Source organism: Ovis canadensis, chromosome 6 (assembly GCF_042477335.2).
Source record: "Ovis canadensis isolate MfBH-ARS-UI-01 breed Bighorn chromosome 6, ARS-UI_OviCan_v2, whole genome shotgun sequence".
Lineage (NCBI taxonomy): Eukaryota > Metazoa > Chordata > Mammalia > Artiodactyla > Bovidae > Ovis > Ovis canadensis.
In genome coordinates, this window is record NC_091250.1 from 127,581,627 (window position 1) to 127,603,843 (window position 22,217).

The 22,217-nt window shown below is 45.5% G+C and overlaps 1 protein-coding gene and 1 non-coding gene across 2 annotated transcripts in view; both read left to right on the forward strand.

Annotated features, from left to right (window-relative positions):
- Positions 1–4,387: 4,387 nt before the first annotated feature.
- On the forward strand, positions 4,388–4,516 carry LOC138443033 (small nucleolar RNA SNORA11). Its single transcript, XR_011257962.1, has one exon. It is a non-coding gene; the product is annotated as a small nucleolar RNA SNORA11 (small nucleolar RNA).
- A 3,562-nt stretch (positions 4,517–8,078) lies between these two features.
- CD38 (CD38 molecule) overlaps positions 8,079–22,217 on the forward strand; it is a 51,381-nt gene continuing 37,242 nt past the window's right edge. The window contains exon 1 of the mRNA XM_069594742.1: positions 8,079–8,470. Within this exon, the coding sequence (XP_069450843.1) occupies positions 8,262–8,470 (209 nt within the window). The 5' untranslated portion in view covers positions 8,079–8,261. The remainder of the gene's footprint in view (positions 8,471–22,217) is intronic.

The window sequence follows — 22,217 nt, forward strand, 5'->3', positions numbered from 1 at the left end:
TGCAGCGACTGAAGCCCATGTACCTAGAGGCTGTGCTCTGCAACAAGAGAAGCCACAGCAAGGAGAAGCCTGTGCACTGCAGCTAGGGAGCAGCCCCCACCGCCTGCAAGCCCACGCAGCAAAGACAGCTCCGTCAGAATAGAAGAATTCTAAAGCATTACAAACGGCTAAGATGTGGATAATAAAAAACAAAAAACAAAAAGCACTAACTATATGTGAAAGGTTTCCATACCTATGTCTCCAGGACTAACCCCTGGCCTGAATGCCAAATGTTCGTATCCCATCAGTTACTTGGTGTCTCCTCTTGCAGTCTAATAGGTATCTCAAACTTAACACCCCTAAAACCAAATTCTTGCTTCCTGCCTTTCCCCCCAAACCAAATCTATTTCACCCCCAGTTTTCCTTTCGCTGTATGTGGCAATTCTGTCTTTTTTTCTGCTCAGTTACTCAGACCAAAATTCCTAGAGTCATCTTAGACTTTCCTCTTTCTGGTAAAACCTACATCCAACTCATAAGTAAATTCCCTTGCTTCTGCTTTTAAACTACATCAGGAATGCATCTTCCTTTTTTCTTTGCTGCTTCTGTTGCTCCTCTCCTGGTTACAGTCATCATAGCTGGTGTCCATCTTTCTATCTTTACTTTTCTACAATTTGTTCTCAATACAGAAGCCAGACGGAGCCTTTAAAGTGTCATATCTGATCAAGTCACGGAGTGACTTTCAACAGGTTACAAATAAAATCCACAGTCCCCAACGTCCTTCTTTTGTGCTGCAGGGCCATAGGTGACCTGCCTTCCTCCTACCCTCTGAACTTCTCTCCTGGTCTGCCTCCCTCAGCCCTGCATTCCAGTTCCAATGGCCTCCTTGCTGCTCCCAGAACAGACCAAGAGCTTTTCCTGCTGTTGTTTAGTCACTAACTTTTGTCTCACTCTTTGCAACCCTATAGACTGCACCACACCAGGCTCCTCTGACCTCCACTATCTTCTGGAGACTTTTTTGCCTCAGGGTGTTGGCACCTGCTGTCCACTCTGTATGGGAATTTTTTGCCCCAGGAAGTCACTTTCCTTAGGTCTCTGCTGAAATATCAGAGATGCTCCTAGTATAGGACCTTGAGAAAGTCAATGCAGTGGGTGCTGGGAAAAGCCATTGGATTAGTTATTGAATCACTACTTTGAGTTCTTACTGCATGCCAGACACATGCCAGACATGTTCCAAGCAACACCTCATGGGCTCTAGAACTGTATCCTGTCAATAGCCTCAGGGAGTAGGTAGGAACTGCTAACATATATCATGTTAGTGTTTATCATGCAGCTCGCTTAACACTTGATAAGTGAAGAAGTAAAGTGAAAGTTGCTCAGTCATGTCTTTGTGACCCCATGGACCATATAGCCCACCAGGCTCCTCTGTGGAGGGTGCCCTGTCCATGGAATTCTCCAGGCAAGAATATTGGAGTAGGTAGCATTCCCTACTCCCGGGATTCCAACCCAAGGATCGAACCCAGGTCTCCCACATTGCAGGCAGATTCTTTACCATCTGAGCCACCAGGGAAGCCCTTGGTAATTATGAGCTCACTCAGTCCTCATAACAAGCCCGTAAAGTAAGTAGGACTATGGTGCCCACTTTACATCTGAAGCACAGAGAGGTCAAGTAACTTACCCCACATTACTCAGCCAGAACTTACACTGATGCCGCTGGAGAGAAGGCTTAAGCAGAACCTTTACAGGAGGCTGAGCAGGTGTTATTTCTCCACTGATCTCCAGTAGCATGTTGGGCACCTACTGACCTGGGGAGTTCCTCTTTCAGTATCCTATCATTTTGCCTTTTCATACTGTTCATGGGGTTCTCAAGGCAAGAATGCTGAAGTGGTTTGCCATTCCCTTCTCCAGTGGACCACATTCTGTCAGACCTCTCCACCATGACCTGCCCGTCTTGGGTTGCCCCGCGGGCATGGCTTAATTTCATTGAGCTAGACAAGGCTGTGGTCCTAGTGTGACTAGACTGACTAGTTTTCTGTGAGTATGGTTTCAGTACCCAGCTGTGGATATGACTGGTGATAGAAGCAAGGTCCAATGCGGTAAAGAGCAATATTGCAAAGGAACCTGGAATGTCAGGTCCATGAATCAAGGCAAATTGGAAGTGGTCAAACATGAGATGGCAAGAGTGAACGTTGACATTCTAGGAATCAGCGAACTAAAATGGATGGGAATGGGTGAATTTAACTCATATGACCATTATATCTACTACTGTGGCCAGGAATCCCTCAGAAGAAATGGAGTAGCCATCATGGTCAACAAAAGAGTCCGAAATGCAGTACTTGGATGCAATCTCAAAAATGACAGAATGATCTCTGTTCGTCTCCAAGGCAAACCATTCAATATCACGGTAATCAAAGTCTATGCCCCAACCAGTAACGCTGAAGAGGCTGAAGTTGAGGGGTTCTATGAAGACCTACAAGACCTTTTAGAACTAACACCCAAAAAAGATGTCCTTTTCATTATAGGGGACTGGAATGCAAAAGTAGGAAGTCAAGAAACACCTGGAGTAACAGGCAAATTTGGCCTTGGAATGTGAAATGAAGCAGAGCAAAGACTAATAGAGTTTTGCCAAGAAAATGCACTGGTCATAGCAAGCACCCTCTTCCAACAACACAAGAGAAGACTCTACACATGGACATCACCAGATGGTCAACACCAAAATCAGATTGATTATATTCTTTGCAGCCAAAGATGGAGAAGCTCTATACAACCAACAAAAACAAGACCAGGACCTGACTGTGGCTCAGATCATGAGCTCCTTATTGCCAAATTCAGACTGAAATTGAAGAAAGTAGGGAAAACTGCTAGACCATTCATATATGCTGCTGCTGCTGCTAAATCACTTCAGTCGTGTCCGACTCTGTGTGACCCCATAGACGGCAGCCCACCAGGCTCCCCCATCCCTGGGATTCTCCAGGCAAGAACACTGGAGTGGGTTGCCATTTCCTTCTCCAGTGCATGAAAGTGAAAAGTGAAAAGGAACTGGCTCAGTCGTGTCCGACTCTTCGTGACCCGATGGACTGCAGCCTATAAGGCTCCTCTGTCCATGGGATTTTCCAGGCAAGAGTACTGGAGTGGGGTGCCATCAGGTATGACCTAAATCAAATCCCTTATGATTATACAGTGGAAGTGTAAATAGATTTAAGGGCCTAGAGCTGATAGATAGAGTGCCCGAGGAATTATGGAATGAGGTTCATGACATTGTACAGGAGACAGGGATCAAGACCATCCCCATGGAAAAGAAATGCAAAAAAGCAAAATGGCTATCTAGGGAGGCCTTACAAATAGCTGTGAAAAGAAGACAGGCAAAAAGCAAAGGAGAAAAGGAAAGATATAAGCATCTGAATGCAGAGTTCCAAAGAATAGCAAGAAGAGATAAGAAAGCCTTCCTCAGCGATCCATGCAAAGAAATAGAGGAAAACAACAGAATGGGAAAGACTACAGATCTCTTCAAGAAAATTAGAGATACCAAGGGAACATTTCTTGCAAAGATGAGCTCGATAAAGGACAGAAATGGTCTGGACCTAAAAGAAGCAGAAAATATTAGGAAGAGATGGCAAGAATACATAGAGGAACTGTACAAAAAAGATCTTCATGACCTGGATAATCACGATGGTGTGATCACTCATCTAGAGCCAGACATCCTTGAATGTGAAGTCAAGTGGACCTTAGGAAGCATCACTACGAACAACGCTAGTGGAGATGACGGAATTCTAGTTGAGCTATTTCAAATCCTGAAAGATGATGCTGTGAAAGTGCTGCACTCAATATGCCAGCAAATTTGGAAAACTCAGCAGTGGCCACAGGACTGGAAAAGGTCATTTTTTATTCCAATCCCAAAGAAAGGCAATGCCAAAGAATGCTCAAACTACTGCACAGTTGCACTCATCTCACATGCTAGTAAAGCAATGCTCAAAACTCTCCAAGCCAGGCTTCAGCAATACGTGAACCATGAACTTCCTGATGTTCAAGCTGGTTTTAGAAAAGGCAGAGGAACTTGAGATCAAATTGCCAACATCCGCTGGACCATCGCAAAAGCAAGAGAGTTCCAGAAAAACATCGATTTCTGCTTTATTGACTATGCCAAAGCCTTTGACTGTGTGGATCACAAGAAACTGGAAAATTCTGAGAGATAGGAATACCAGACCACCTGACCTGCCTCTTGAGAAATCTGTATGCAGGTCAGAAAGCAAAAGTTAGAACTGGACATGGAACAACAGACTGTTTTCAAACAGGAAAAGGAGTCCGTCAAGGCTGTATATTGTCACCCTGCTTATTTAACTTATATGCAGAGTACATCATGAGAAACACTGGACTGAAAGATATACAAGCTGGAATCAAGATTGCCGGGAGAGTGGTGTGCTCAGAGCAGGGGCCCTGAAGAAATGGCTTACTGTTTACAACACACCTAACAGGAATCTGGGTTCATTGTGACAGGAGACACAAAATATGTGGCCTTTCCGTGAACAAGTACCCAACACATGTAAAAAAAAAAATAAATAAAAAAAAAAAATAAATTAAAAAAAAAAAAAAAAAAAAAAAAAGATTGCCGGGAGAAATATCAATAACCTCAGATATGCAGATGACACCACCCTTATGGCAGAAAGTGACGAGGAAATAAAAAGCCTCTTGATGAAAGTGAAAGAGGAGAGTGAAAAAGTTGGCTTAAAGCTCAACATTCAGAAAACGAAGATCATGGCATCTGGTCCCATCACTTCATGGGAAATAGATGGGGAAACAGTGGAAAGAGTGTCAGACTTTATTTTTCTGGGCTCCAAAATCACTGCAGTTGGTGACTGCAGCCATGAAATTAAAAGACGCTTACTCCTTGGAAGAAAAACTATAACCAACCTAGATAGCATATTCAAAAGCAGAGACATTACTTTGCCAACTAAGGTCCGTCTAGTCAAGGCTATGGATTTTCCTGTGGTCATGTACGGATGTGAGAGTTGGATTGTGAAGAAAGCTGAGTGCCGAATAATTGATGCGTTTGAAGTGCAGTGTTGGAGAAGACTCTTGAGAGTCCCTTGAACTGCAAGGAAATCCAACCAGTCCATTCTGAAGGAGATCAGCCCTGTGGTTTCTTTGGAAGGAATGATGCTAAAGCTGAAACTCCAGTACTTTGGCCACCTCATGTGAAGAGTTGACTCATTGGAAAAGACTCTGATGCTGGGAGGGATTGGGGGCAGGAGGAGAAGGTGACAACAGAGGATGAGATGGCTGGATGGCATCACTGACTCGATGGTTGTGAGTCTGAGTGAACTCCGGGTGTTGGTGTTGTACAGGGAGGCCTGGAGTGCTGCGATTCATGGGGTCGCAAAGAGTCGGACATGACTGAGAGACTGGACTGAACTGAACTGAACTAAGCAGGTGTTTCTCAAGGTGCTAAGCAGAGGTAGGCATTGCATGTACACAGGGAGGGAGGCAGACTGTCCCTTTGATTATCTCCAGGAAGCAGGTGACGGTTAAGTGTAAAGTACAGCTTGGGAAAGGGAGCCAACCAAGGTGTATAAAGTTCTACTGTCTGCTCTTTGAGTGTCTGCCAAGTAAGGTCAAGGGCTTCCCAGGTGGCTCAGTGGTAAACAATCTGCCTGCCAATGCAGAAGATGCCGGTTTGATCCCTAGGTGGAGAAGATTCTCTAGAAAAAGGCAATGGCAACCCACTCCAGTATTCTTGCCTGGAAAAATCCATGGACAGCGGAGCCTGGTGGGCTACAGTCCACGGGATCTCAAAGAGTCGCGACTGAACGACTTAACAACAAATAAAGACAAAGCGGTGGCTTCTCCCTAGATGAGGAGCCTGGCTCTCTCTGCTCAAGAAGTGAACAGTTCAGTGCAGTTCAGTCACGTCCGATTCTTTGCGACCTCATGGACTGCAGCAGCCAGGCTTCCCTGTCCATCACCAGCTCCCAGAGCTTACTCAAACTCATGTGCACTGAGACAGTGATGCCATCCAACCATTTCGTCATCTGTTGTCCCCTTCTCCTGCTGCCTTCAATCTTTCCCAGCATCAGGGTCTTTTCTTCACATCAGGTGGCCAAAGTATTGGCCATTCATTCCTTCCAATGAATACTTAGCACCACAGTTCAAAAGCATCAATTCTTCGGCACTCAGCTTCCTTTATAATTCAACTCTCACATCCACACATGACCACTGGAAAAACCATAGCATTGACTAAATGGACCTTTGTTGGCAAAGTAATGTCTCTGTTTTTTAATATGCTGTCTAGGTTGGTCATAACTTTTTTTCCAAAGAGCAAGCATCTTGTAATTTCATGGCTGCAATCACCATCTGCAGTGATTTGGGCACCCCTCAGAATAAAATCTGTCACTGTTTTCACTGTTTCCCCATCTATCTGCCACGAAGTGATGGGACCAGAGGTCATGATCTTCATTTTCTGAATGTTGAGCTTTAGGCCAACTTTTTCACTTTCCTCTTTCACTTTCATCAAGAGGCTCTTTAGTTCTTCACTTTCTGCCATAGGGTGGTGTCATCTGCATATCTGAAGTTATTGATATTTCTCCTGGCAATCTTGATTCCAGCTTGTGCTTCTTCCAGTCCAGTATTTCTCATGATATATTCTACATATAAGTTAAATAAGCAGGGTGACAATATACAGCCTTGACACACTCCTTTCCCGATTTGGAACCTGTCTGTTGTACCACGTCCAGTTCTAACTGTTGCTTCTTGACCTGCATACAGAATTTCCAGGAGTCAGGTCAGGTGGTCTGGTGTTCCCACCTCTTTCAGAATTTTCCACAGTTTCTTGTGATCCACACAGTCAAAGGCTTTGGCATAGTCAATAAAGCAGAAATCGATGTTTTTCTGGAACTCTCTTGCTTTTTCCATGATCCAACACATGTTGGCAGTTTGATCTCTCATTCCTCTGCCTTTTCTAAAACCAGCTTGAACATCAGGAAGTTCATGGTTCACATATTGCTGAAGCCTGGCTTGGAGAATTTTGAGCATTACTTTTCTAGTGTGTGAGATGAGTGCAACTGTGCGGTAGTTTGAATATTATTTAGGATTGCTTTTCTTTGGGATTGGAATGAAACTGACCTTTTCCAGTCCTGTGGCCACTGCTGAGTTTTCCAAATTTGCTGGCATATTGAGTGCAGCACTTTCACAGCATCACCTTTTAGGATTTGAAATAGCTCAACTGGAATTCCATCACCTCCACTAGCTTTGTTCATATTGATGCTTCCTAAGGCCCACTTGACTTCACATTCCAGGATGTGTGGCTCTTGGTGAGTGATCACACCATCATGGTTATCTGGGTCATGAAGATCTTTGTTGCATAGTTCTTCTGTGTATTTTTGCCACCTCCTCTTAATATCTTCTGCTTCTTTTAGGTCCATACCATTTCTGTCCTTTAATGTGCCCATCTTTGCATGAAATGTTCCCTTGGGATCTCTAATTTTCTTGAAGAGATCTCTAGTCTTTCCCATTCTATTGTTTTCCTCTATTTCTTGGCATTGATCACTGAGGAAGGCTTTCTTATCTTTCCATGCTATTCTTTGGAACTCCTCATTCAAATGGATGTATCTTTCCTTTTCTCCTTTGCCTTTTACTTCTTTTCACAGCTATTTGTAAGGCCTCTTCAGACAACCATTTTGCCTTTTTACATTTCTTTTTCCTGGGGATGGTCTTGATCCCTGCCTCCTGTACAAAGTCATGAACCTCCGTTCATAGTTCTTCAGGCACTCTGCCTATCAGATCTCATTCCTTCAATCTATTTGTCACTTTCACTGTATAATCGTAGGGGTCTTGATTTAGGTCATACCTGAATGGTCTAGTGGTTTTCCCTACTTTCTTCAAATTAAGTCTGAATTTGGTAATAAGGAGTTCATGATCTGAGCCACAGTCAGCTCCCGGTCTTGTTTTTGCTGACTGTATAGAGCTTCTCCATCTTTGGCTGCAAAGTATATAATCCTTCTGATCCAGTCCATTTTAGTTCGTTGATTCCTAAAATGTCAATATTCACTCTTGCCATCGAGGAAGTGAACAGCTGTAGGCTTTTTAAGACTTTGAGATCCTTATTGGTTGAGCGATAGCCACTGAGGCACTTCGAAAGAGGGGGGAGGAGTGGGAAAGGAAGCGAGAGAAAAGGCGAGCGAGAGCTAAAGGGGAAGTGCAGTTTGAGAACCGGGCTAGCGCTCTCCTCCCCGGCCGCTCGGACTCCAGCGGCCTCTTCTACAAGTCGGTCCGGGAGACCCTCATCGGACGCCATGGCCGACTGCTGCACGAGAAAGAAGCTTTGCTACTGCTTTCTTCTGTGCTTCCTGGTGGCGGGGATCATCGGGGGGGCGATCGGAATCCACAAGTGGTACCACTCCGGGCTCAACAGGTGGCACGGGCTAGGCAGCACCGCCGATTTTCAGAAAATCATCCAAGAGCGATGCGACAACTACCCCCAGCAGATCTGGTCGTATTCCAGGTGAGTGGGCGTCTTAGGCGCCCTGCGGGGCTCCACGCGCGGTGGGGACGGCGCTCGGCGGGACACGCTGGGCACAGCTGGGCACAGCTGGACGCCGCGTGCCGAACAGCAGCCGTCTGGATTTGCTGGCAACAAGGCATCTACTGTCCCGAGTCAGCTGAGAGCGCGCCGGGCGGTGCCGAGTAGGCAGTCCGCGCGCCACTCGCTAGAGGTGCGGGCGGCCGGTGGTCCCAGGGAGCCCGCCGAGAGCGCGCGGCTCCTGGCGCGTCCGCTGGGCTGCTGGAACTTGTCCGAGACGCCCTGAGCCTGGCCTTCCATTTGGGGCCGCAGCACTCTCTGGGCGCCCACCACCCGGCGACTGGTTCGGAAAGCCAACGCGAGGCCGGTGAGTTGCTGGCGTTATCTACCTCGCGCGGGGTTTCTGTTCGCCAACTCTTGCCTCCCAAGTCCCCGGAGTGTTGCAGATGACACTGGATTAAGTGGTTTGCGGAGCCTGGGGTCGGGGGAGGACAGTGTCTGGGGGGCCGGATCACCGACATTCATTTCATTCATTAATATACCAGCCCGGAGTCTCCTTGTGCACCCTGAAATAAATGTGACCAGAGCTCCCGGTAACAACAGAAAACGAAGTAACAGCAAGGTTAAAAAGTGCATCTGCTTTATGAGTCTATAGGGACCCTGGAAACACCCAGTCTATGGAAACTTTTGTGAAGGTTTCTCCGGCCCTATCCCAGCTAGCCACTAATCTCACCCCAAAGTGAACCGATTTCCTGACTTCCATTACCAGGGCTTAGTTTCACCCGGAAAACTCAGTTTTGAAATTGTACATGAAGTAGAATAAGCTAGGAATTAAAAAGTTGCTGGCTGGCTGCCTTTTCCAGACTGCCAAAGGCGGGCAGGCTAGCTGCGATATCCACCTGTGTGATTCAAATCAGTTCTGCCTTTTGACCTGTGGCTGGGGGAGAGAGGAAATGGGCAGAGAGACCCCTCATTCCTGCCCCCCAGCCTCCCTGCGGGTGCCCAGGAGTTCAGGTTCTAGCCCAGCGACTGAAGTTTCTTACTTGCAAATTGTTCTAGTCCAAAGATTGCCATGGTCTCAAATGTTTGCTTACAATTAGCTAATTGAGAGAAAATGTAGAAGTTGAGCCATTCCTTTAGATTTCAATTAACGTATCAATTCAATCAAGTGAAGTGCTGTGCTTTGTCGCTCATTTCGTGTCCGACCTTTTGCAACCCCATGGACTGTAGCCCACCAGGCTCCCCTGTCCATGGGGATTCTCCAAGTAAGAATACTGGAGTGGGTTGCCATGCCCTCCTCCAGAGGATCTTCCCAACCTAGGGATTGAACCCAGGTCTCTCACGTTGCAGGTGGATTCTTCACCATCTGAGCCATCAGGAAAGCCCATGAACACAGGAGTGGGTAGCCTATCCCTTCTCCGGGGGATCTTTCCCACCCAAGAATCAAACCAGGGTCTCCTGCATTGCAGGCAGATTCTTTACCAGCTGAGCTGCCCTGGAAGCTCAAATCAAGTGATACACAATCTGAAATGGTAATGATAAAAGTGATCATTTTATTTTTACTTAATTTAATAGTCTTTAAATTGCTGTTGTTTGATCATCTTTAGGGTGTTCACATCCATATAGCAAGCAAGATGCCATAGAGACCAGGTGGCTTTTTAGGGCTTGTCAGGATGCCTACTCAATGTTAAATACACACTCAGTACTCAAAACACACAATATCTAAAAGACACCTCTGTTGGCGAATGTATATATATTTTTTTTTTCAAAAAATATTAATGGGGATATCTCCTGTTACTATTTTTTGAACATCTTTCCAGATATCTCTCAATACACATACACACACACTTTGTATAAACAGGTTAATAATTAATCTGGTACTTCCTCTGTGGCAGGCACTTAAAAAATGTCAAACCATTTAGCCCTTTCACAACAATCTGAGGCATTACTAGTGCTATCTCCATGTTACATATAAGCAAACTGAATTGGAGAGTTTGAGCAAACTGCCCCAAATTTGGCTCCAGAAACAACTCTTAACACTCTGCTACCTATGTAGGTTCTGTAGGTAGAGGGACCATAATGCATTGACTGTGTCTGAAACTTTTTGGAAAGAAAGAGGACACTATTAATAATTATGCTGGGCTTAAACAGAACATACGGTCACTTTATCCTTGGGTAGTTTAAGAGCAGGAACTCTGCACACTGGGTTCAAATCCCAGCTCTGTCACAGCATAACTCTGGGCAAATTACTTTCTTTGAGCTTCAATGTTCTCAGCTGTGAAATGGAATGGAAGTGCCTACCACATGCGGGGAATGATAAGAATAAGGAGGAAAGACCCTGATATATTCTAAACGTTCAACATGCTATTTTTGAGGGAAGTGCAATATCACAGACATCTTTCAATGATAATGAACATGGACCAAGGCCAACATCAAAACAGATGTTCCTTTGCCGTAATTGGCCTATAGGTGACCTCTAAAAACCATTTGCTGTTGGTGCAGGACTTGCAGAGCTCATGGTCAGATCAACCCATACATGAGTTCTCCTGGCCACACTGAGATGATCTTCACTGAAAAAGAACAGATTATTCCTAAATCAGAAGAGGAGGTTGCACAAAAGGAAAAGATATCTCAGAAGAAACTGAAAAAACAAAAACTTATGGCCTGGGAATAAATGCTGCCAAAAAAAAAAAAAAAATCCAAATAAAAGTAAAAGCAAAAAACAAAAAAAGCAGGTGCCTAAGATTAGATTTATTTAAATCACAATCCACTAAATCAGTCTCCAATGATGAAAAGTTTTTTCTACTGTAATTATCATTTTTTAATTTATAATTGGTCCCAGAGATGTTTCAGTGTCATTACACATAGGTTGTGCAGGTTAAGTTGCTTCAGTCATATCCGACTCCTTTGTGACCCTGGACTGTAGCCCGCCAGGCTCCTTTGTCCATGGGATGCTTCAGGCAAGAATACTGGAGTGGATTTCCATGCCCTCCTATAGGGGATCTTAAGGACACAGGGATCAAACCCCATCTCTTACGTCTCCTGCATTGGAAGGCAGGTTCCTTACTACTAGCACCATCTAACAGCTAATAGTATTCTGTAGGGTGGATATAAATATTTCCTGTGTGTGTGTTTGTGTGTGTGTGTGTGTGTTAGTCGCTCAGTCCTGTCTGACTCTTTGCAACCCCATGGACTATAGCCGGCCAGGCTCCACTGTCCATGGGATTTTCCAGGGAAGAATACTGGAGTGGGTTGCCATTTCCTTCTCCAGGGGATCGCCCTAATCAAGGACTAGGTCTCCTGCATTGCAGGCAGATTCTTTACTCTCTGAGCCACTGGAGAAGCCAGCATTCTGTAGGGTCGATGTAGGTATAATACAGGAGTGGAGGACAAAGCGCCCACTCTCCTGAAGCTACCATGCTGGTTGGGGAGAAACATGCTGCAATGAATATTTTTGTGAAATATATAATTTGTGTTATATATATTATGTTATATATATATATATGTAGCTACCCAGGTGTCTCATAAAGAATCTATCTGCAATGCAGGAGATGCAGGAGACAAAGATTCGATCCCTGGGTCAGAAAGATCTCTGTGAGGAGGAAATGGCAACCCACTCCAGTATCCTTACCTGGAGCTTCCCAAGGACAGAGGAGCCTGGGGCCCTACAATCCATAGGGTTGTAAAGAGTTGGACATGACTTAGAGACTAAACAACAACATATAAGTATATTTGTGTACGTATGGGAGTGTTTCTATAGGATAGATTTACTGGGACAAAGGGAGTATTATGCATATTTTAAAATCTGATAAATATTTCTGAATTCTCTCCAAAGTAGCTGTATCATTTTATACTCCCATCACCATCCATCAGAGGTCATACTTTCCCACAATCTTGTCATTGCTGACTAGAACAACAATAGCAACTACTTGTTCCCTGCCTGTTGATGATTCTTAGCATATGGTGTATGGTTATTGGTCCCAGGGACGGGGGAGCCTGGTGGACTGCTGTCTATGGGGTCGCACAGAGTCGGACACAACTGAGCGACTGAACTGGACTGAACATGTGTTTTAGGTTTCCGTTAGGCCAGGCCTCTCTTCCAGGTGCGCTTTCTGTTTTGGTTATCTTTTGCTGCATCAAAAATTACCCTAACACATAGGGGCTTAAAGCCTCAGCCATTTGTTATCTTTCCCAATTGAGTGGCTTGTCTGGGATCAGCTGGATGGCCTGCTTCACATGGTGCCAGCTGGGGCTGTATTCATGAGCAGCTGACTTGGCTGCAACATCCGAAACATGGCGCTTACAAGATGGCACCGTGGCCTGTGGTGTCAGCTGGGGTTGTGGCCTTGCTTTCTCTATTCCTCTCAGGGCCCCTCTTCACCTCGTGGTGTCACCATACAATCTCTTTGTGGTGCAGCTGGATTTCTTCCAAGTTCCCAAACTTTCAGAAGAGCCCTTCCTAAAGCTTTAGACCCGTAACCAGCACAGCATCACTTCCACATTGGTCAAGTCGCCCCTACAACCCAGATTCGGAAGGCAGAGAAACAACGCTGCCCACCCCATGCCAGGAGTGACGGAGGTATTGTGGCAGCTGCACCCTTTATGTATCTTTATGTTAGCTTTTAGATGTTCATTTCTTTATCATCTTTTTTGTTTTTCTGTTACACCTCTTTCTACTTTATTGCTTTTTAAAAAAAAAAAAACTAGATTTTAAAATGTTAAAAATCTAGCAGATGCTTCATGAAATGTACGGTCATTTAGTCTAGAGACATTCTGTTGCGGGATATATCTCGAGGATCTAAAAGAGTGCCTGGGATATAATAAGCAAAAATATTTAGCTGGATTAAATGAGTGATGTACAAGCTAGCAGGGGCTACAGGGGGCTCAGTGGCGAAGAATCCACCTGGAATGCGGAAGACATGGGTTGGATCCTGGTCTGAGAAGATTCCCCTGGAGAAGAAAATAGCAACCCTCTCCTGTATTCCTGCCTGGGAAATCCCATGGACAGAGGAGCCTGTTGGGCTACAGTCCATGGGGTTGCAAAAGAGACATGACTTAGTGACTAAATAACAACAATATATAAGCCAGTATATTACAGATAATAGAAATGAACAAAATCATAATAAATGATTATTTTTGTCCCTGTCCTGAGACAAGCTAGGGTCCTGGCTGGAGGCCTTGCTTGCTTGCTCATGCTGCCGTGTCCAACTTTTTGCGACCCTGTGGACTGTAGCCCACCAGGCTCCTCTGTCTGTGGGATTTTTCAGGCAAAATACTGGAGTGGGTTGCCATTCCCCTTGGATGGAGAGGGGCTGTATAATTCATCTCTGCATTCCCTGTGGTCCAGCATGTCCTTCATCACTTTATAGAGTCTTAATCCATGCTTACTGACTTGAACCTGCTGAAGTCCACACCGTGCTTGTTGATACATAAGCAATGAGAGCCTTAATCAGAGAAGATTCTTCTTTGATCTTTTCCCAGCTGCTAATGATCCCTTCTGTGACCGCATCCACTGTCTTTTCTGATGCCTTTATCTCTAGTTCATCATTTGTTTCAGCTTCTCTTTCCTTTTCAAAATTTCCAATAAGATTTCTCAGGGCCAACACTTCATTTTTACTTCCCCATGCCTCCCATTTTAATGACTTTAGCATTTCTTTAACTTCCACTCCCCATAAAATGTATGAGCAAAAAATTGTACCCAATAGCAGATTGATACAAACTCTTAGTCAAGGCTTTTATGTATGTGTGTGTGTAGCTGGGGCGAGACGTGGAGGATTCAGGGAGAAAGAGAACTTGAGTCCTGCCCTCCGGCTCCTGCAAGGCAGGTTTAGGAGGACTGGCCTGGAAACAGTAACGCGGGACAGTGCGATGTTCAGCAGCTAAGAGGGTTGTACCCAGACGAGAGGGGCCCTGAGGAGGGAGGGGCCGCTTCTCTGCTATTAGCCCTTTGCTGGATTCTCCAGGGCCGTGTGGGATGTACTCAGGTACCCATCAAACGAGAAAATATCGGTACATGAATTGCCACGTACCAAGGGTCACAGCAGCACCACCGAGATTCAGCAAACTGAACCCACCTGGAGCGGCTGAATCAGGAAGGGCTTGATGAAAGAGGTCATGCATGAAGTCTTCCTTTAACGGTAGGGTTTCCACAAAAGGCCATTCCCAAGAGTGTGTATTAACCCTGTTGAACAAAGTCTGGGAGATAGATAAGATGCCACTACTTGTGGCAGATTGGCCAATCCGTGGACCAAAACTCTCTGATGGCTGCGGGCCCTCGGGAGGATCTCGCTGGTTAGAGGGTCATGCCGGCCCGTGTACAACCTGAACTTTCTCAGCACACAAGACTGTGAGAGGGTGACTGTCCTTGCAAGGGACAGAATGGCAGTGTGGTTTCCCTTTGCAGTGATGGAATGGCCACCTGCTCATCGCCCCTCTTCCCAGTTAGACCCTGAACTTCATCAGTGCACCACAGGGCCTTGGGTTCACCTGTGCACTCTCTGTGATTATCAGGTTTCCTTCAAGCCTATCTTTCCTTCTGGGCTTCTGAGGCTGGGACCAGTGGTCAGAGAGTCTCAGGTGAGCCCGACTGAATGTGGAAAATGAAACAAGGGTCCGAGCTGCTGCTATGGTTACGAGGAGGGAACTCGGACCCTAGAGCTGAGTTATCAGTGGAAGGAAGGGTGGAGTGGAGTACATATGCAAATAAGCTGAGTGTGGGGCCTGTGGGGCTTGGGGTGCTCCCAGGATATCTGGGGAAAGGTAGCTGGGGGTGGGTAGAATCTTCTAGAAGGAGGGGTTAATTGCATGCTCTGGGAGCCCATTAGACAGCTGAGTGAGACAGGATAGTAACAGAGGAGAGAAAGAAGGAGAAAGGTCACTTCCAGGCCAAAGAAGTGACCTCTTTGCTTCTGATATTGTTCTTAGAAAGGTCGGTGCTGTTTGCAGCTGCCTGCCGCCCAAGCTCCCTCCCTGGTATCGTTATTAATAACCCAAGGAAGTGGCCATGAATAAAGAAAACCTTTATTCAGTACCACAGTGAGCACTGACGTCCTCTCTGCTTCCTCCCTTCCTCTTTGGAGGGAAAAACCCTTGAAAAACAGCTGCCAAAATCCTGTTTAGAAATTTTGAGAAATAAAGGTTGGGAATCCATGTGTATGGGCTGTCTGCAGTGCACTAGGAGCTTTATCTTGCATCCTGTCGGGAAGTCTCAAGACACACATTGTAGGGATGGAGCCGAGACAGTTATCATAAATGATTGAGTGATTTCCGACAATTAGAGCTTGCAAGGTAACTTGTGGGGTCCTCGTACAAATAAAGATGACTTGCTCATTGTTCAAAAAGCAGGAGGAAGATTCCCTTTTATTCTGTGGTCTTGAGCTTCCTAGGTGGCACTAGTGGTAAAGAACTTCCCATCAATGCAGGAGACGTAAGAGACATGGGTTCCATCCCCGGGTTGGGAAAATCCCCTGGAGGAGGGCACGGAGACCCACTCCAGTATTCTTGCCTGGAGAATCCCATGGACAGAGGAGCCTGGCCCAGTGCAGTCCATGGGGTCGCACAGAGTCAGACATGGTGGTTTATCATTATTATTTTATGTGATATTTTTGCTGTGCTGGGTCTTGGTTGCTACACGTGGCCTTTCTCTAGCTGCGGCCAGAGGAGGCTCCTCCCTAGTTGGTGCCAGGGCTTCTCCTGTCGGGGACCGTAAGCTCCCGAGTGCTGGCTTAGGAGTTGTGGAAAACGGGTTTAGTTGCCCCCCAGCGTGTGGGATCTTCCCAGACCAAGGATGGAAGTAATTTCTTCTGCATTGGCAGGCGGATTCTTAACCACTGGCCCACCAGGGAAGCCCTGCCAGGTGGTCTTTACCTGCTCTTGGAGTCTGGTTGTTACCGAGTCCAAACTCACTGTGATGAATCCAAGACAAGGCCCTGCAATCAGGACTTTATTTGGGAGGCAGCTGCCTGAGAAGATGGCCGACCAGCGCCTCAAAAGAACCATATTGTGGGGCCTGGAAGCCAGATTCTTTAATGGATCAGAGATGCAAGGAGGTGAGGAAACTAAATAAAAAGACTATTCAGTCCTTACAAATGTCCCCCACAATGGCAAGTCAGGCAGGGGGCTGTGTTAGTTTCACTTCCTTGCAGACCTTCACAGGTGGGCGGCTCAGCTCATCTCCCTGAGGCCGGCCACTGTGCAAGCAGATAATAACAAAACAGGCAAGATGAGGGTTCCAGTCACAGAAACAGATCCAGCAGAAATTCAAAATTAACCTTTCCTGGTTGCAGGGTCCCCTTGTGCACGGGGGTTACTGGCAGGGAGAGTTCAGACCCTCACAGGTGCCGGATTACTCCCCGCAACTTGGTACACAGGGAAGGGATGCCTGACTCCACCGGACCCTCCTGCTGGTGGGCAGAGTGAGGAAGGGTCCTCATAGGCAAGACCCTGCCCCAGGGAGGTGGAGAAGCAGCGGATGGGGAACCATATGTGAACCAAGGCTTCAAGGCCCTGGTGCCCCTCCCAGTGTCCTATCGGGCTTCTCTTGTAGAAACACAAAAGCAAAGGTAAAATTTTTAAAAGTTTCCAGACAGCAACTTCAGAGCATCAAACTCTAAGCGCAGTCTTTCTGAGCCCCGGGCTCTCTGTGACTGCATTAGTGCATGAAGACAACCTTGAAGTTAGTACACAGCAGAGTGAGGACCGAAACTCATCTCTTTCTACCCTTGGAATGATCAGGCCCATTCAAACGAGGAGGAAACAGAGACAGGGAGTGCTTTTCCCACGGTCGGAGCTGGCTAAATTGTAGAACTGGCTTTTGAACTGATTGCATAGCCTGGCGCCGTCCCGTTCAGTGGTTTCCAAAAGAGGGTGTTCTAAGCAAGTCCGAGGCCAGAAGCAACCCATTCCCAGTGTGTTAGCGTTTCTGCTGTCTCCAGACGGAGGTGTCCTCCTCCGTCATCTCAAAGGTGAGTCATTAGGCTGCTGGGTGAGGTCACAGGTCTCCATTTAGTGAGGCAAGGTCCTAATGTTTGTGCTTTGGGACATACTACACATTTCTGCAGGTAAGGCAGCAGAGTACCACGCCTGCGCTAGTTAGCAGCCATAGTCTTTGTGGTTTATCTCACGTCTTGAACCATCATCTCTTGGAACTGGGTCAGGAAGGATGCGGTTCATACCAAGCACACTAATCCTGGGTGCCTACTGATCACAGCATGTGGGGGTGAGCCTGGGTTCAACCTCAGCCTGCCGTGTAGATAGATGCTAGCAGTTGGTTAGAATAGTCCCAAGAGACTATCTGTGTGTGACGTCTATTTGTGATTCTGCAGCAGAATCACATTGCTTATCAGTAGATAAGTGTAAAATACTATTTATTCCACCTGGGGATATTCTTTCCCTTCACTTTCAGATATGGATGCTTAAGTGCACTCAACTCAGTCCAGTCGCTCAGTCATGTCTGACTCTTTGTGACCCCATGAATCACAGCAAGCCAGGCCTCCCTGTCCATCAGCATCTCCCGGAGTTCACTCAGACTCACGTCCATCAAGTCGTGATGCCATCCAGCCATCTCATCCTGTCTTCCCCTTCTCCTCTTGCCCCCAATCCCTCCCAGCATCAGAGTCTTTTCCAATAAGTCAACTGTTCGCATGAGGTGGCCAAAGTACTGGAGTTTCAGCTTTAGCATCATTCCTTCCAAAGAACACCCAGGACTGATCTCCTTCAGAATGGACTGGTTGGATCTCCTTGCAGTCCAAGGGACTCTCAAGAGTCTTCTCCAACACCACAGTTCAAAAGCATCAATTCTTTGGTGCTCAGCTTTCTTCACAGTCCAACTCTCACATCCATGCATGGCCACTGGAAAGACCATAGCCTTGACTAGATGGACCTTTGTTGGCAAAGTAATGTCTCTGCTTTTGAATATGCTATCTAGGTTGGTCATAACTTTTCTTCCAAGGAGTAAGCGTCTTTTAATTTCATGGCTGCAATCACCCATTACTCAATCTCAAAAATTATCAACATCCTGCTATTCTTCTTTAATCTGTCTCCTCACATTTGTTTTTTCCCCTAAAGCAGAGGTCCTCAACCTCTCAGATCTAATGCCTGATAATCTGAAGCGGAGCTGATGTAATAATAAAAGACAAAGTGCACAATAAATGTAATTCGCTCAAATCATCCTGAAACCACCCCACTCCGACCCCTGTGCATGGAAAAATTGTCTTCCATGAAACCAAAAAGTTTGGGGACCGTAGCCATAAAACGCTTTCTTTAAAGCAAATTCCAGACTTCACATTATTTTGTCTGTAAATACTTCAGTCTGAATCTTGAATGAAAAATAACATTAAAAAAAATTCAAGCCCATGTAATACCATACTCTCATGTAACAGTCCATGGGGTTGCAAAGAGTTGGACACGACTGAGCGACCTCACTTGTCTCTAGTCCCTGTGGTGAGCGGGCTCAGTCACTCAGCTGCTTCCAGCTCTTTGTGACCCCATGGACTGTAGTCCATCAGGCTCCTCCACCCATGGGATTTTCCAGGCAAGAATACTGGCATGGCTTGCCGTGCCCTCCTCCAGGGGATCTTCTGGACTTAGGGATTGAACCCACGCCTCTTATATCTCCTGTCCCTGTATGACCTGCAGACAGAGAGCTAGGTTAAAGTCAGATTAGATTTGGGAGTGGTCAGGAATGCTTCATAGAGGGAGCTGTAGAATTCCTTGGGTATCACCTCAGGAGACACATAATGTCACGTTGTCTTGCATTTAGGGGCGTTAACAAGATTGGCCGTTAACCGCCTAATTCATTCATTATAAAGTTCCACTACAACTTTTCATTGAATTAGTTTAGCAGCATTTGATGATTATTGCCAAGATTGATTATTTCCATACTGCTACTGCTAAGTCGCTTCAGTCATGTCCGACTCTGTGCGACCCCATAGATGGCAGCCCACCAGGCTCCCCCGTCCCTGGGATTCTCCAGACAAGAACACTGGAGTGGGTTGCCATTTCCTCCTCCAGTGCAGAAAAGTGAAAAGTGAAAGTGAAGTCGCTCAGTCGTGTCCGACTCTTTGCGACCCCATGGACTGCAGCCCACCAGGCTCCTCCGTCCATGGGATTTTCCAGGCAAGAGTACTGGAGTGGGGTGCCATTGCCTTCTCCAGATTATTCCCATAGGAGCTGTAAAATGGATGTTTCCTTTCTTTTCTGTCAAAATGCTTTTACTTAGATCCATAGAAAATGTCCTATTTACTGTTCATCTTGGATCCTAATAGCATTAACATAATCATATATTTTCTTTCATATGTATATATGAAATAATTAAATAATTATATGTACATTATTATTGTTATTAGCAAAATGTGTACATATCATTATGATTCTTTTGGTCCTTAGGATAGCGGCTGCATCCCACTAGTGATGAATAGTGATGTATAGTGATGAATAGTGGTATACAAATGTCTGACACTGTATTAAAGGGACGCCTCTGGTTGCTGGGTTGAGAATAGACGGTAGGAAGGGTCACGGAGGCCATGTAGAAGTTCCTGTAGGTGCTCAGGTGAGAAGTGATTGCGGATTTGGTCTTGATGGATGGGGGTGAGAAGGGGACATATTCTGGATATATTCTGAAAACAGATTTCATGTGATTTGCTATGGGCTTGAATATAGGATATTAGGAAAAAAAGAAAAAAAAAATCTCTGAGGTTTGTGGGCTGAGTTACCAGAAAAATGCATTTCCCTATATTAACAAGGGAAAGACTGGGGTGAAGCAAGTTGGGCCAGGAACCACCAGTTTGGTTCTGTACATATTAGCTTTGTCCATTGCCACTGAAGTGCAGACACTGAATCGGATGCTGGCTGCTGTGAGTGAGGGTACTGGGGAGGGGTGTGGGCTGAAGATACGAATGTGAAAGTCAACTGTGCGTAGAAATTCAAGCCGATGTTTCATGATGAGGAAGTGTTCATTGTCTTCTTCAAGTGGTTCTGACTGGCTAAACAAGATGAAAGCTGAAAATGGACCAATGGATCAATGACTTGACAAGACGGGTTTTAGAGGAGTGGTCATGGGGAAAGCCTGTCATAATGGACTGAAGAAGAAGCAGGGAAGAGAGGAACTGGAAATTGTAAATAGTCAGCTCTCCCTAGGAGTCTTGCCGGAAAGGAGAGCAGAAATGACATGGTGATTGGATGGATAAGCGGGGCATCCAAGATGGGAGAAATCGGGGCTAGTTTGAGAGACAGCTTCTTTGAAGTGGACTGAGAAGTTGTCTAAGTGAAGAATGCATCTACATTTCTACAGTTTTCTAAGGTTTTTGACAACTGACCTACCAATATCAAACTCAGCAGCATTTTTAAAGTTACTCACCTTGGTCATTCTTACCCAAAACTTCAACTTAGCTTTCACAGGAAAAAAGTTATTCTTTTTTCATGCATCCAATTTAATGAAAGGGTATAATTAAAGCAAAAAGGATAGGCGTACACCTACTTAAGAATAGGTAAATAAAGAACCAAATGAGTAAAAATGGAAGCTCTTGAGTATCCTAGAAAGTAGCCTAGTAATTGAGTAGAAGGCAAGCAACCTGTGTAGGGAGAGTGACAAATGGTGGTGTTAACACAGAGACTCTGTTAAACATGGGTCCGGTAGAGTTTCTTTTTTCATTTTTGCAATGAATGATTTTAGAAATGGTCAGGCATTGCATTTTTTTTTTTTTTTTTTTTTTTGCCATTAGAGATCTCTTGCCTCAGTTCACAAAACTACCAGGACAAACTTTTCTTTAAATGAACTGTGGTGTAAAGATCTGCCTGCAATGTGGGAGACCTGGGTTCTATCCCTGTTGTCGGGAAGATCGCCTGGAGAAGGAAATGACAACCCACTCCAGTACTCTTGCCTGGAAAACCCCGTGGACAGGGGAGCTTGGCGGGCTATAGTCCATGGGTCACAAAGAGTCAGACACGACTGAGCGACTGTCACACACACTCATGGTGTAAAGAACAGATGCAAGATGGTGAGGCTGAAACATGAAACTGAATGATGGATGAAATCAAGAATTGCTTTTGTGTGTGCGTGGAAGGAAATGACTGATTATATTCACAAGTTTTCGTAGTTGATCTGAGTGGAGAGTAGTGATAGCTTATGGTGAACGATGTTGGATTCATGATCTCCGAAGAAGATTTAGCTTCGGGACCAGGGACCAGGCTTGATCACTCAAGAGCTTTTGTGTAGCAGAGTTTTATTCAAGTCAAGAAAAGGCTCAGAGAAAGCTTCTGACATAGACATCAGAAGGGCATGGAGAATGCCCCCCTTGCTGGTGTTTGCAAGGGAGTCATATATTTTTTAATTAATTATTACAATAAATCAAAAGAATGTCCCAAGGTAGTAAATCATTTTACTAGACCCACTCCCATAATTTACATTTTAGGATAACAGGATTAGCCAGAAGGTTTTCAGGAAGGAGAAACTGTCCTCAAGCAGGATACACTGTTGTTATATAATCCTTAGGACAGAGTTTAAAATTTGTTGTGTAATCATCAGTTCCAGGCTTAAAGGAAAAACGTTTTATGTAATAAGACTAAGGAATGTAGAGGGAAAAAACTTTGTCCTTTCCTCCTCCTTGAGAATTCCAGACCCCTATCTCCTCCTTGGGAACCCTGGACTTCTTATCAACCTGCCTAGGAACTGACTCTCTCAGTAGGAGATCATGTTTTTTTGTTTTTGTTTGTTTGTTTTTTTAATATCACC